This window comes from Danaus plexippus, chromosome Z (genome assembly GCF_018135715.1).
Source record: "Danaus plexippus chromosome Z, MEX_DaPlex, whole genome shotgun sequence".
Taxonomy (NCBI): domain Eukaryota; kingdom Metazoa; phylum Arthropoda; class Insecta; order Lepidoptera; family Nymphalidae; genus Danaus; species Danaus plexippus.
In genome coordinates, this window is record NC_083559.1 from 108,901 (window position 1) to 121,082 (window position 12,182).

The 12,182-nt window shown below is 38.9% G+C and overlaps 1 protein-coding gene across 1 annotated transcript in view; it reads right to left on the reverse strand.

Moving 5' to 3' along the window:
• Positions 1-12,182, reverse strand: part of LOC116777510 (alpha-mannosidase 2) — a 41,525-nt gene that overhangs the window by 4,266 nt on the left and 25,077 nt on the right. Inside the window, exons 3-7 of the mRNA XM_032671104.2 lie at positions 9,212-9,276; positions 8,317-8,400; positions 2,645-2,737; positions 1,301-1,495; positions 4-115 (exon numbers count right to left, since the gene is read on the reverse strand). Of these exons, the coding sequence (XP_032526995.2) occupies positions 4-115; positions 1,301-1,495; positions 2,645-2,737; positions 8,317-8,400; positions 9,212-9,276 (549 nt within the window). The remainder of the gene's footprint in view (positions 1-3; positions 116-1,300; positions 1,496-2,644; positions 2,738-8,316; positions 8,401-9,211; positions 9,277-12,182) is intronic.

The window sequence follows — 12,182 nt, forward strand, 5'->3', positions numbered from 1 at the left end:
CACCTTCAATGAACTGATCGACGAGTGCGTATATATGTGTGCAGGCCTCGTCCGGCATGACCCAGCCGCCGCTCGTTATCTCCAGCCGACCTTCTTTAACTAACTTCTTCAGCGCCTGAAACCGATATTACGAGAGGTTAAGTGAACCTGGAAGTAAGCTTCGTAATAATAAATTAACATAACATATCGTCTTAGTGCCACATATATCCTCAGCAGATAACTTCATCTTTACTGTAAAAATAATTTGACCGTCCTTGTTAACCGATAAGTTATAAAAGCGATGTATCATTCGTACGTTGTCAAACAGCGTTAATATTGATACTATTAAAGTTATCCCGCGACTGTAGACACATTCTAAGCCCCGGTCTACACCGTACGTCACGTCCACAGATTATACACTTTACCTAATGATTAAAAATAAATACTATTTAGTTTTTATTATTATAAATTTAAAAATAAACGTGAACCTGTCAACAAATATGCATTTTTTTGTATTGTAGTAAATTTATTGCATCAATAATGACATATGCATATAGTTCAAGTTATTTACGTAACTCGGTGACAGCGGAAACGGAGCATTTATATATATATACTTAGCGTTGGAATCACTATCGGACGAGTGTGAGCAGGTCTGAGGGATGTCTGCGTTCATTGAAATATAATAGATAATTTGACAAAGGAGATATGTTCGCTTCGCGTACCTTCGGGGATGTATGTGGCAGTTAAGACGAACATGCTAAGGGCTATTGTGTCGTTGGGACGGTATTTAGCTACATAGAGATTCTGTAACGCTGTAACGAATGTACCAATGCCATCTGTTTGAGATCGCTCTAACTACTTAGTTTGTGGTCGCTTGCAGTAGAGTTGCATCGGGAGCGCATTACGCAGTGCACGGTGACTGCAGTTAGAGGCCGCTCTCCTCGTACAAGGGACGTGCGCTCTGGCCAACTTAAACCAATACAATACTGGACTCAATAGTTCTTAAAGTAATCTAATAAAACGAGTTCAATTCTTCAAAATATATTTACTGCTTCATTTATAAAAACCAATTGCTTAAGCTAAATAATAAAAACAGAAAAATAAAAAAGAGATCACAGCATCGTAATTTATAATTAGCACAGTTCTAAATATCGTCCGTAATGTGTTCGTGTTACAGTGCACGCTACCACGGCTACCGTCACTAAACCCTCCACCGGCGACCGGTCGCCAGCCGACAGCCGCCAGCCGCCAGCCGCCAGCCACCAGCCGCCAGCCACCAGCGCTATCTACCAGACGTCCTATCGACATCCCGACAGTGTACCTTCTGCTTAACGGGATGCGACCGTTCCCACCACTCGTTAAGGAACGATATCTCGCTCCAGATGAAAGTCATGTTGGGGAGCTGGTGCAACTTGGTGACCATGTTGTTGATGATGTTCTTGGTCTTCCACTCGAAGTATTGCTCGAAGGTTTTCAGCCAGCCGGGGTCGTTGTGGGAGTGCGGCACCACGATCACCTGCGACAGCGGACATCACGTCTTAAGTAATTTAAGTACATACTACCGACACTAACTCCTTCTACCGACACTTCCTCAGCACACGAGCCTCGATCTATTTTGAAATCATCTGCCATGTAATGGAAGTCCAATTCTGATGACTGATGTAGTTGTTTGTGTGGCTTTGTAATATACTTACAACTTTAACTGAAACTTATTTATACAAGTTCGTTTGTGACTCGCCAGTGTTTGGAAATTCAAAACAAACAGTTTGTGGTGTGTGTAGCGTCCAGGCCTCCTCTGTCTCTCAGCGAGAACTTCAACATTATTATTAGTTTGTCTTGTGTCGGGAGTTAGGACACAACTAAAGTAATATACAGAACATAGAACTCTGTCTTGTAGTGGAACGCTATGGTTAAAGAATAGAAGGATAAATTTTATTCTAAGTCTGTTTGACTTGACTTGATTCTACAAAAAATGAAGTCGAGAGAAATGGCACAAGGTAATACAGATAAAATATTAAAGAAGGTAGTGCGAGGACACTACATATGTCCGACCAGGTCGAGTTAAAAACAAACGAGCCAAGACAATGACAAACTTGGAGACTTCCATCACCAACAGCACTTCCTCCTCCACCTGTATGATACTCTATACTATGTTATACATATAAGTAACGTTCCCGTCACACGTGACCACACTACGACACTCGGACACTCGAACATTCATCAATCATTCAGTTTCATAATTTACAACACAGTCGCCTCGCTGATAAAACTGACGCATCGCTATTAACTAGCCCTGGGGTTTACAGAAGTCCGCGCGGATATGTTTATTGTTCAAATTATTAACATGATAATACAGCAATTAAATAAATCTATGAACCGTTCGGAAGTGCTTAACAGTGGCTTTAAGGGTATGTTCAAAGGACCGACAAAGTTATCTTGTAAGGTTAAATCGCAATGCGGGGATGAACACAGGTGCAAAGACAGGTCAAATATAAAGGCTCCTCGAGATCAGCCAGCAGGTTTAATAAAGTCGTTTACCTTTTCATGGAACGTCACAGTCCCAGTTCAGTTCTGTTTCGCAAGCTCTTAGACATATAATTTAGCAAAGTTATAAGGAGAGCGGCAGTTTAAGTAAAAGTATATTAATGAGATAAGTAACATTCACCTTGAGTCTCGGACGGCGGGAGTCGTTCTTCATTTTCTCGTAGCGATCTTCAAAGGATTTGTCCCAAAACTCCTTACTTCGTAACCAACTCGGCTGGAATTAATAACATAGTTACTTTAATTAAAGTCAAAGCAGACTGTTGTAATTTCCTTTAATCCAACCGATCCGATATGTTTCGCTGCTAGTCTGTTCATGCTCTTTATTGTTATAAAGTTTTAAGCAAAGCGATGTAACACAATAAAACATCCACAGACACATCAAGGTTTGATCTCTACGAGAACAGAAATTACAAAATGAAAATAATGTCTCAGAGAGAACATCCGAATGCCGGAGGTGGTTTCAGTGTCCGCCGTCTCATTGTCCGTCTGTCTTTAATTTTGAAATTGAGCAAAGTTTAACCGTTAAAGTGAGCGGAGTGCATCGTTGCACAAAGCGAAGGCAGGGATTGGTATATAGACAACAAGTTGAGTGTACAGACAACAGAGTGGGAACTACGCCGGGACTGGCGACCGTGTTACTAAATTACTTTCGGTAACAACGACCATTTAATCAACTAGCCATACAAACGACAACATATTAGATCTACGGTTCCTACAGCACACATCATCAAACTGAGTGTTTGGATACAAACATATACGTTTATCCTCGCATGGTTGTTATGATCCGCAAATTTATTGGAGCGTAATTTACTCCCGTGAAACATAAATACTGTTCGTGCATAATCAAACGATAGAAATACTTCGTTGTCTAAATATATGAAATAATATGAAGTTGCGTGAAACGAGAGCGAGTAGTTGCCATGAAAAGTCCTGACAGCGACGATCTTTCCGACGTTACGACAGAAATAATGACGTTGAATATCTTAGTAAAAGTTTGAAAAGTATTGAGAAATAGTTTTGTATAGTGGATTGCTTGTAATATACATGTTATTATAAATATATATCAGTGTGTTATATATGTATATTGTGGACGCGTCGGTTGTGTGACGTCAGGAATTTTTTAGTTCACAAGGCCAGGTGCTCGCTCCTGACATCTTAGAGGGCGCGCGGCGACTGTCTGTCAGTCAGCTTCGGTTTCAAAACCTTCCTGTTCATCGTCAATTAAGTTAGTCTTCTTTGTGTATCTTACTGTTTTATTTTGTTTCTATCACATCCCTCGGATTGATTTATTCTGAACAAATACATGGGATGATGACAGTTCAGAAACAGCGACGTGTACAACAGTGTAATACTGAGAACTTACTGATTTACAGTAATTAAAGTAAAGCACTTATAAAAACTATCCCGGAACCCTATACCTTGCATTGGCTGTTACATTTCTAAGGGATGGCTGTACATGTTATGTACAGTATCAGGATCTAAAAATAACACGTGAACTCTAAACTACAAACGTGTAAAGGTCAATCAAATTTTTAGGTTGAAATATCAAACACGAAAAGGGGCGCTGATGCCGACGAAATGGCTTCATGCATCGTTTCCAAAGATATAGAACGTGGCGAGAGGTCCAACATTGAAATAAAAACAAATCCTTATCGGAATCGAACCGTTTCGTAGATGAATTCGAACATTCGTTAACACAAACAAACAAAAAACGCGGACACAACCTCTCCCCTGAAACGCAAACATCGCGCCCAATCCGTGGCTGGTAAATAAAAGGCTGGTTATAAATATTGAAAACTTTGTACGGGTGTGAGATTTTCGACTATTAAATCATTCTACTAGGTCTTCAGTGACTCCGTGCAACGGACGAGTCTCTGTTCATAGAAAGTACATTTCCACAACTATCATTAATTAATTGTAAAAAGTAGTTTCTGGTACAATGTTCACGTAATGTAATTAAAAGAAATCTTCATCTATAAAGCCTTGTCCGCGTCCAGCTGACGTCGGAATGAATACTTTTATTAAAGGAATAGCTTTTAATCGTCTGTTTGTTCTGTTGCCGATGTTCATCCATGGCTACATACTGAACTGTTATAGTTTCAGATACTTTATCCGTGAAATATGAACGATGCAAAATTATATTTAAATTGTTTTTATGAACGCCTGTGTATTTATTTATAGAATAGTATAGTAGGACTATAATGAGGCCGGAGTATTATCTCTCGTAGGGAGGGGCTGACATCTCGGTGTCTGTTCAGTATCCACGTGCTCGACGTCCAGCAATAATAATTATAGTAGTTGCAACGGCTCCTCTTCAGCCTCAGTCTATTCAAAGAACTCGCTTCACTGGACTTCAAATGACGCCCGCCCGCCTATCCTCGCCGCCCTCGGCACATAACCCTACCCATAAACTTTAATGTATGCATGACGGGCCCGGCCGGGATTGTCATACACCGTCCACTGCTCACTTTCACCTCACCACTCTCTGTTGACGGTCACACCCAAAACTTGCCGTGTCAAAGTAACAAGTAACTCTGAACAGGCTCAAACGCTTGATAGAGAATTTTATATACTCGGGCATTTTGATTGACACTTGCTTTTAAACTACAGAACACTTTTTAAAATCAACTGCCAATATTAGCCTTTTACAAAGTCCTTTGTGAAATAAACGCCAGGTCAAATAATACGTGTGTTATATACACTGGTATAAATTTATCGAAAATTATATAATATGTTATAAAGGACGTACAGACGGGCACACATCTATGAAACAATTTATATGTTCTGCTATGCATGTAGATGAGATCCAATAGTGATGGTCTGTTGGTGTGTCTGTAGTTACGCCAAAAAAACCTTTAACACAATTATAAATGACGCCTAGTGAAAAAATATTGTTTGTGAGAGTGCGCTAGCTGGCTGTTATTGAGGGCAATATATAAAGCACCCGCTCGCCTAATACCAAGTAATATACGGGATTATCGAATCTTTGTAAGTACAATAAGCCTGTTTATACGAATGCAATGGAACACACCAGTCTCACAAAGAGAATAATAATAGCAATCGGATGCTGCACACGACTCGGATACGACCGTAAATAAAAAGTACTAGTTCTGTAGTCTGACAGGAGCGCTTGTTATAATGAAAACACAAAGCCTAACTAAACAATACTATATCCAAATAAAATGATTCCAACATGAATAAAAATTAAAGATTTTAATTAAAAAGTTACAGAAATAACCTCCCGCGCCTTACCTTAGTGATAATTGTACAGTTTCATATAATAATAGACACGTCAGAGACTTTCACGAGAGGCGCTATGACTTACATTTCATTCAGATCCTAGATTGTACATATGTGCGTGTACACATATGTACAATGTACATGTGTTATATATATAACACAAAGAGGGAAGCTTAAATTGCATTAGTCGGTAATAACATCAGAATAGGTTAGAGTTAAACGTGCTTATACGTTACATACGTGCGCTATGTAACGTCTCTACACGGATTAGTTAATTGGTAACCAGTTGATTATGTAACAGTTAGAAATAGCCTCACATATACAATTTGTATAAAATGTTAGTATTTCATTAATTAGCTACGGGCCCCGGTGAACTTAAACTAACAGAACAATTTTGTGAAGTCCTCTCTCAGAGATGCTGTGTGTCTGTCTGACACATTGTGAATCAAAGACTTTCAAATTGATTTCCTACAACTACGAATTGCAGTTCGCTAGGAGTTATTTTTTTTATTTTTTCGTTTGTTGGAATGGGATTTACGCGACGGTAACATAGACGTAGACGATAGAGAGTGATGAAACATTGGCCGAAAAATAGGAGTCGGGAGTCTTGAGTGGGCGGGTGGGGGGCGGGTGGAACAAAAACAACCACGGTGTTCCGCCGCCCACGTGACAGCATCGGATATATCATTAAGCTTTAATTTCTATTGACAATAACAAAGGATATATTTCAAAAGCTCACGACTTTTTAGTACTAATTTATTTCATATTTTTATTCAATATAGCGTCCGCTTTTGGTCACTGTCATAGAAAATAAACATCCTACAATGTCGCCAGAGCACGGTGTACATTCATTTCACGTATAGCAGAGCATACACTTATGAGAGTTATACGTCGGTGATGAGATTTCGTTGTTGATTACTATCGGTGACATACATATATATACTATAGCTTCTAAACATCTCTTATAACGACAGTGAAGACTTATTAATAGTTGTACAAACACGCGCCCGGCGCCACCTTGGAACACAAACTGCGACCAACGCTCTATAAACTTATCTGTCGAATTTACAGGGACAGTATTTATTTCAGTTCAATGCATTACAATACTACGAGTGTTATGTCGTCACGCTACCAAGTATGAGGCACGTCTGGGATTAAGTGCATTGTATGTTATGTATACCTAAACCTAACCCGGCCGACCGATAACCATTGAATGCCATCGTTATAAAAACAAGCGCCGAACGGAATGAGCAATGCAGCGTATTAAGTTGAACGACAAGCACTACAAGAACGCCTTGCACCGACCGAAACGCAACATATTGGAAGTATTATTAGTGTTATTCTCATATAGATATCACAATATGCGGAGGCCGCGTACAATACTAAGCAGTCGCAAATGAAGACTCATTTCATAATAAGGGAGTTGAATGTATGCGATGTATTTCCCACATAAACATTATATTTATTAGTAGTACATTGAACACACGCTACATGCGGGTCGCGTTGTGTGTCTCCTGGAGATGTTAAAGTATCAACCATAGCTCCAGACCGTACAGTCATAATCTCATACAAACATATATGACATGTTCATGTATATTTACAATTCTGTACGTCAATGATGATGTCGGTGGAAGCGAGCTTCCTCGGCACGGCTCACGTCTCCGGCTACATCGACAAACGATTAAGAAAATTTAAAGAGATAGAGAATCATTACATACAGGAAATAATGTTGGTGTAATAATGTAGGTCGACTTATACGTTTATATAACGAAGTGCTGAAATATAAGAAATAAATTGCATGAAGAGGAGAGAAAAGGCCCCGTATACAGGCCTAATTATGATGAATAGCTAAATATTCAGGAATAATCTGACTTAAATACCTCATGTAAATTTGGAAAAGATCGTACACTGTTAAAGCGCTGGAGCGATATTAACCAAACGAGCTTAAAATCGAAACCAATGAAACTAGATTTGAAATAAAAAAGCGCATTTAGGTAAATCCCTCAATCCGTGTGAGAGCTACGAGGCCACGAACGGGCACACATACATACATACACACGCACAGATAGATCTCGACGTCAAATTTAAAACATCTATCTTTTTTCGTGGTCGGTTACAAGTAATAAATAATTTTTATACAGTTTCGACGTCCCTATGTATGAGGTAGAGTCCGGTTGTTGGTATAGCGACGGTCCGGAGTTCAAAGAGAACAAGAGAACTAAGCTGTGACGCAAACATACAAATACTGTTAAATCAACTTTATACTTTACGCCGCCCCGGACGTCTTTATTATTCTTAACGCTCCGATCATTATAACGAGGTAAATTAAATTGAGCCAAGTTGATTTACAGTTCCGTCGACTTCATGAACAGTAGAGTTTACAAAAACAGAGCCTTACCAAGATAAGTACAATAGACGCAATGATAGTGATGTGAGTTACGACTGGTTTAATAACACAATAGAGGGAAACGTTGATGTGATTCTGTTAAGGGAACTAATGAGTTGATGTGTACTCTGTGTATGATGTGTTATGTGTCGTGTCCTGCCACTGACCTGGAAGTCGAAGGCGGGGAAGATGACGGTGGTGTCGATGTCCACAGGGTTCTCCCGGATCACGGTACATTGCTCGCCATTGTCCTGAGCATAAAGAGAAACACATTACACACCCTCTTACAAGCCACTATCAACATCCGGTCCAAACAAACTGAAGTTACAACGTTAGGATAATCAGAGATAGATAAAATGCACATCTTAAGTCGCTATATTATATTAAAGGAGGCGAGGCCGAGTTTCCGTTGTCTATTAACTGTGAGAGTAATAGGATAAAAGGCGTTGCATGTTTGATGTTTAAAACGCTTACCGGCCCGCCGCTACAGACCTATAATCGACTTAAAGGATTGCCTTCAATTGAACTGCGTTCGGAAATTGCTTCTGATAAACGGAACACGCCTTTAATATTTATACCTAAAATAAAAGCACTTGCAATTGTTCAATTGATTGAATTAACGCCTAGTATTATAACGTTCATTTACAATATATTGTATAGTGTTCGTCTGTTAATTTTTATATTGTCTTTTTTACATTATATAGTGAGAAGACATTAAACATTTTCTTAATGTAATTTTCGCATGTTTTATTATATTCTGTGTAAGTAATTTTTCATTATAAAAATTAACAGTGTTATTATTATTCAAGTCTAAATATATTATGTACAGTATATATTGAACTACTCCACGCGTATAAACAAGTAGACCAGAAACGTCCCGATAGACCGACTGACTGGACCTGATGAATAGATAGCTGTTCACGCATAAACTCTGCATCCAAACGTCGATGAAAAACGTACAAATTATTAAAAATCGTCGTAAATATTCACTGATATTCATATTCTTCTCATCTCATTCGCTTGTTGTTACATAAATGATGGACCATGCAGTATATTTCTCACCAGATATCGTTGGTCCCGGGCTCCTCGCGACTTCAACTCCGGCTCGGGCTCAGCGATGACTGGGCCTGTAATCAACAGGCTCACTTACTGCCATGGATTATAATCCTTAAGCTAAACAAAATCTTTCAGAAAACAAACAGATTGACTTTAGTAGTTATAATTCGTTATAGTAAGTTATGGTATGGCTGATGTTAGTTTCAAAAGCCGTACAATAAAAGTAAAGCCTTACGAGTCGAGCTCGATCCTAATTATGTAATATTTCAAATAGGATAACTGCTTAAGACGCGGTTCAAGGTAGGTTTATTAATAAATTCATTTGTTTCTGAAGGAGGTCCGACTGTGTGATGCAGCAGAGGCCGTTATCAAAGACAAACAGCCTCTAATTTTCTTCTAATGTAGTAATATATTGTTACAAACTAAACTGAAATTCAAGTTATTTATCGTCTTTTCGTCCATCATATTGCAGTAGAGGAATCTAAAGTCGCTGTTCGACATCAATCCGCTACACTTTAAGCCTCGCAACAGAGGACGGCGGAACATATTTTTTTTAAATCTCCTTTGCTAATACAGCTCTGCAATTTCCATAACAAACAAAACCTTATTGTTTCCCCGTTTTTTCTGTAAAGTCTGAACGTTGACGGAAGCATTTTCTCGTATACATTTGACATAAGATTGGACCGTCTGCGCGAAAAGACTTTTTATTATTTATTGAGTGAGTAACTCGCTCGCTATTCAATTTTACGAGTCATAAAATAAATAAAGTTATAAAATTTTTAAAGCTAATAAGACGTAACATTTAAAATGATAAGCGTGTCGCTTGCGCTATGCATGTAAATGTGTGTGTCTGGTGAAGATGAACACGCTGTATATCATATTTGGTGTTTTGTGATTTAGATAATTGGTCAATAAAAGCGTTATCGCACAATGGAGTCTGTTTGCTTAGGACAATAATAGTAATTGACTTCATTACATGCATATAATAGGGTATATAGAAACATCTCGTTGGGTGTGACGTCATACTAGTGGATACGTATGCCTGTAAAATCACGACCTATCGTATCATATCGTTACATGCCCATACATCATCACCCCGCCTTTCCCATACGTATAACCGTTATATGGTCGGTCATTGTTTGCAGGTAGTTCGATAAAGCCTCTAGCCATATCCTGCAAGTCCCACACGCGGCCGATCTACCTTCAGTAGAACGTAGTGTTTTGTTTCACTCCCGCCAACATGTAATAATCTTTGATCACTGATGCACTACATATATATATAGTATATAATATATTTCTGTTATGACGGAAAAGTGAATTTGTTGGCTACATCAACAATGAATGACTTCCTGCTTTGGTGCGGGGCTCAAGGCATGTTGAGTGTCATCTCCGGCGGGGAGGGCGAGGAGGCTGTCACTGGGAGGAAATCGGTTCCATATCCCATATGCACGGCTTTGTTAAGTTGTAGTTTACTTGATGTTTGCATACTGTGCACTCATAAAACATGATTACTATAATGACACTGCGCGACATTACTACGACATAGAATTGATACATCCGGTTAGCGACCGCGGCTGTATGTGTACAATAAAAATAATTCTCATCTTATAAATCAACTGGTACAAATAAGAAACGCAGAAACTTTATAGATATGACAGACACACAGACACATTCATGAAAAGGGATATACTGCCGATATATAAACTTTATTTGACGCTGGACGTGTACAGTGAGGGGGAAACGCTATATGTTATGATTCCAGTCGGCTGCTTTAATCCACGATAAACTTTCCCATTATCCTACCTACATTATTGATAATATGACTAGTTATCTGTTTTAATTCCTATTTCCCTAACAGCACGGCTCTACTTATTAGCATGTTTTAATGTATGACTATTTAATATGTATTGCAGCTCCGCTAGTGAACACTGTCAGAGTTTTGTAATCGTCGAAGTGATAACACACGAGTATATAGTAAGCCAAAGCCAAAATCAATAATATCTCGTTAAGAGGAAAACGTTGCGGTTTAACGATTATTAAATAAACACTTGTGTTTAATTGAATGTAGCTGAGTAGGTCGGGAACAGAGTCGTGTATATTTAATATTAACAAACTCCTTCCAGCCGACCGGTTGTATGTCCGTCTGTCCTCTATCATCCATGCCAGATTCTTGTTATCGTTAGCCACCCTTGTTAGCGGACGGCGGTGGTCACTATGAGTACACACTATTGACTTTGTATTGCTGATTTTATATATTATTCACACACGCACATACATACACACTTACATTTATGAAATGAGATGTTCAATATTCTTTGACGTTTGACTCTTTGCAATCAACGAATGGATTTCATACAAGGAAATAAAAAGGGAAAAGTTATGAGACAAATATTGAGGGAATATAAGAAGCGAAACGGCCATGTTCATGAGAAACAGATTAACAGATAACGGAAAATGCGAATAAATCTTCAACTTATATTACAAAGGAAATGGCGTCATAATCACTATTTATACATGTTTCTGTGAATTTGTATTGCATACATTGATGTTAGCGAGTGTGTGTGTGAGTGTGTATGTGTGTGTCAAGTGTCATGGTACTGTGATGTGTCGGAAGTATGAAGTATCTAATATAACGTCGCAGCGAGAGCGGGACTGTTTGAGCTTGACAGATGTGCGACGGAAAGCTCGTCTTCCATCGAAGGTTAATCATGGGATGACATGACACACCTTAGGTAAGTACGAAACTCATGGAACACTTCACCGTGTCGGGTTAATGACGGTACAAGTCAAGTTCAAGAATCTTCGACCTATACGAGGATCCCCTCAGATTGTAGCAAGTGTAAGTGATGTGCAGTAAGAGGAGACGGTTCCCTGGTGATGGTAAGTAGTACATATAAAATGTGCAATACTGTATTGTCTCTCTGCTACTGTCACTCTACACTGTGTGTGGCACTATGGTGCAATAATGATGTGTTTT